The sequence below is a fragment of the Rhamphochromis sp. 'chilingali' genome (assembly GCF_963969265.1).
Source record: "Rhamphochromis sp. 'chilingali' genome assembly, chromosome: 18".
NCBI lineage: Eukaryota > Metazoa > Chordata > Actinopteri > Cichliformes > Cichlidae > Rhamphochromis > Rhamphochromis sp. 'chilingali'.
This window is the reverse complement of record NC_137945.1, coordinates 9,572,221-9,575,565: the sequence shown is the minus strand read 5'-3', so window position 1 is coordinate 9,575,565 and position 3,345 is coordinate 9,572,221. Positions and strand designations below refer to the sequence as shown.

Sequence of the window (3,345 nt, the reverse complement as noted above, 5' to 3'; positions counted from 1 at the left end):
CATTGGCAAATAGAAACATGTATGCAAACACACACATACCAGATAAAGGATAATACTCTTTGCAGGAACTGTCTGACCCCATATCCTGTATTCCCAGCTGTTACCCAAGAGTCACGCAGAGACAAAGACATAGACAGAAAGATAGATAGAACTTCCCTCCTCCTCCTCTGTGGGGGTGTGTCAAAATTGTGTCTATTACGTCCCAGAGGCAAACCTTGCATTTCAGAATTTCTGATTTCCTGAATGCACCTTAGCACACGCACATACTGAAACACAAACACACCTGCAAACTATGCCATCTGATGCCAGAGATGATGCTCCTGTGTAAGAAACAGGTTGCTACTGGAACAGCAAAGAGAAACTGAGGACAGAAAGGAAAGAGAAACAACAAGTTGTGAAATAGACGGTAACTGTGGCAATTTTTGGACTTATGAAAGATGGATGAATGAGACTATGGGGATAAGGAAGAGACATGCGCAGAGCAGAATGAAGAGGACAAGTCTCCATAGGACCCTAGGATACATATATAATTGCGCACAAGCATAAAAAGACTCTACAGATGCTTTTGAGAAGCATCAGGTAAGCCATTTAAAGTTCAAAAAACGTATTTAATGAATCTAAAATATAATGTAAAATACCCTGTGTAACGCTTGTGAAGGATGCACACAATATGAAAAACAGCGCTGTAAATTCTTAAATGAAAGACGAGAAGAATGTGTCATGTTTCGATTTCAAGGAAAGCCAGAATGTGGGAAAAAGCAGGGGTTAAGCAAGGAATAGTGCTGTTGCCATTCTTCAGAACAAAAAAAGTGATGATGATTTTATTTGTGCTCCATCTACATGTATAATTTATTCAGACACTCCAGTTGACATTCTGCATATTTCATGCAGCAAACCCTGTAGATTAACTTTTATTTTATCAGATTCTGTGTTATAATGAAACACGGTAAAGCGTAATGACTTTTGTGAATTGATTACAGAAGTTTTACTGGAAACATGTAGCTGCTTGTCTTTAGCCACTGAGGCCGAGTATGAAATTTTAAAGGAATAACTCACTCATAGTTGCTTTTGTCTAATATATATCAACAATTTAAAACAACAACAAGATCCATTTAGTTGTTTTTTATCTAACATGCCCATGACGTCAATGGGTTTTCAAAATGCACATCAAGCACAAAAGTTTGGGTTAGTTTTAAGGAAGATAATAACTGTTAATATAAAAGAACATTTGTTATGACGGTTGCAATAATAAAAAGAGTGGCTACACTAAAAGAAAGTGCAAAATCACTAACAATATTTACTATTGTCTAAAGAAGGAAAAGAAAAGTGTCTCGTCACCAACAAAGAAAATATGTCTCCCTTTGCTTTAGCAATCATTAGGCAGTAATTTGTAGTAATAGTTAGGTGACTGGATGAAACAGCCTAAAAGAAATGATGACAGTGTATATTTTCAGATAAATAATGGGTAACAACGACATCGCTACCTGACTTTGGATAAATGATGGGGCAGGTTTTCCAATGTTATTTGTTATTCCACTCAAATAAATCTACTGTCAAGTAGATCAAGTAATTGTCAAGTAATTAACATTTTCAATTAAAGTAACTCTGTTTCATGCTCGGAAACAGTGTTACTTTAATTGAAAGGGAGGTTGTGTATAGGAAATGAATTCCTGCTGTACCATGTGTGAAACAAAAAAATAAAAAATGTATATAATAAATGAATTAATGAATTAATAATGGCCGGTAATGAATGTAAACCCTTCTTTTGTATCTCTGAAAGGCTGGGATGCAGTTGTATTACTTAAATTCTCGATTACTACATAAAGCTTTTCATGTACAGGTAAAGATTTGTACTTTTTGAGCATACTGAGCAATTATCATTGAGCATTAAGTGCTGATGAGGCAGATGGCACATTTAAAAACTACAGGCGTTGGAAAGATTTGAGAATAAAACCTGCGTGACTTGAAAAAGCAGAATTATGTGAGATGATAGTTTGTTTTGCAAATTTGCTCAGTCATTTTCTATCAGTTATTCTTCACTTAAATGTTCTCTTGTCTAGTCTACACTGCATGTACCTCAGAATGATTTGATTTTATATTATGTTTGGAGGAAAATACTTCTATTTTGCATTTTATTAAAGATTCAAAAATGATTCTTTTTTTCTTTATTATGAATACAAAGAATATGCCTATTTTTTATGTGAGGAGACACACATCACTAATATTAGATCATTTTGCAGTTTGTCCGTTTTTTGTGTACTACATCCCTGATAGCAAGATTAGATTGAATTAATTTTGATTCTTCATCTGAATCATCATTATGGTCAAGATTGAAATCTCAATGCTAAATAAATGTTGAATCAATGCAAAAATACTAACCCACTTAATAAAGGTGGATTTATAGTTCACTAGGAAATTATATTGAAAGGCCACTGATTTATAGTTGAGTGGGAAATTAAAGCTATTATTACTTGGACAATTCCATCGCACCCCTCTTTTACAGTGGTCCACCCCATTTGTTCAGTAGTCACTGATTTATAGTAGACCGGGATATGATTTTTAAAAATCATGGATTTATGGTTCGATATCACTGAACCACAGAGAATACATCAGGTAAGCATTCACTTATTTTCTAATATTTCAATTTTACCAAATCTGTTCTTAACCAGTTATATTTATATAAAAATATTGCTGAACACTCACAGTGATACATATTCTAGATGTTTGACTGTCAAAAAGGTCATCAGTTGAAATTAGCTTGCTAATGTAACTGATTACTTAGATGATCAAATTATGTTAGCTAAGATGAATTAGAGAAAGATAGCGACATCTTGAGTAGAAAACATCAAATCTGAAGAAAGTATGCTCATTCCTTATTTTTTTCATTTGCTTTATTCAGTTTTTGGTTTTGTTTTCTGGTGTAGATTGGGCGACTCAACAAATGGAGGAAGTGACAGTCTGAAAGTTCTCCTTTATCTACAGGCAGTTCACAATTACAGTCCAGACCGGGGCAGGACATCATTCACTGCACGAGTGAATTCACCGAAAAGTATTTTAAACTAATGTGATTCAATAAATTAAATCTTTTTTTTAAATGATGTCAAGTTGTCTGTTGTCATTTATATGTTAAAACCCAGTGTTTAATGCAACAGTCAAAATGTTTTAATCAACATCATTACATTATTTACCATAACATTAGATAAATAAATTATATTATGCTAAAGTATTTTAAGTAATTTTTTTAACATCATTTGAAATTCCACTTCATGTCCTTTTGATCTTTAGTTGATCATCATCTCAGTATTGTTTTAATATTAACCGAGGTGTAAAAATGACCAAGAATTA

At 33.4% G+C, this 3,345-nt stretch overlaps 1 protein-coding gene across 1 annotated transcript in view; it reads left to right on the top strand.

Annotated features, from left to right (window-relative positions):
- Window positions 1–256: 256 nt before the first annotated feature.
- The window catches only part of adgrg2a (adhesion G protein-coupled receptor G2a), a 35,864-nt gene continuing 32,775 nt past the window's right edge, over window positions 257–3,345 (top strand). The window contains exon 1 of the mRNA XM_080865150.1: window positions 257–579. Within this exon, the coding sequence (XP_080721276.1) occupies window positions 560–579 (20 nt within the window). The 5' untranslated portion in view covers window positions 257–559. The remainder of the gene's footprint in view (window positions 580–3,345) is intronic.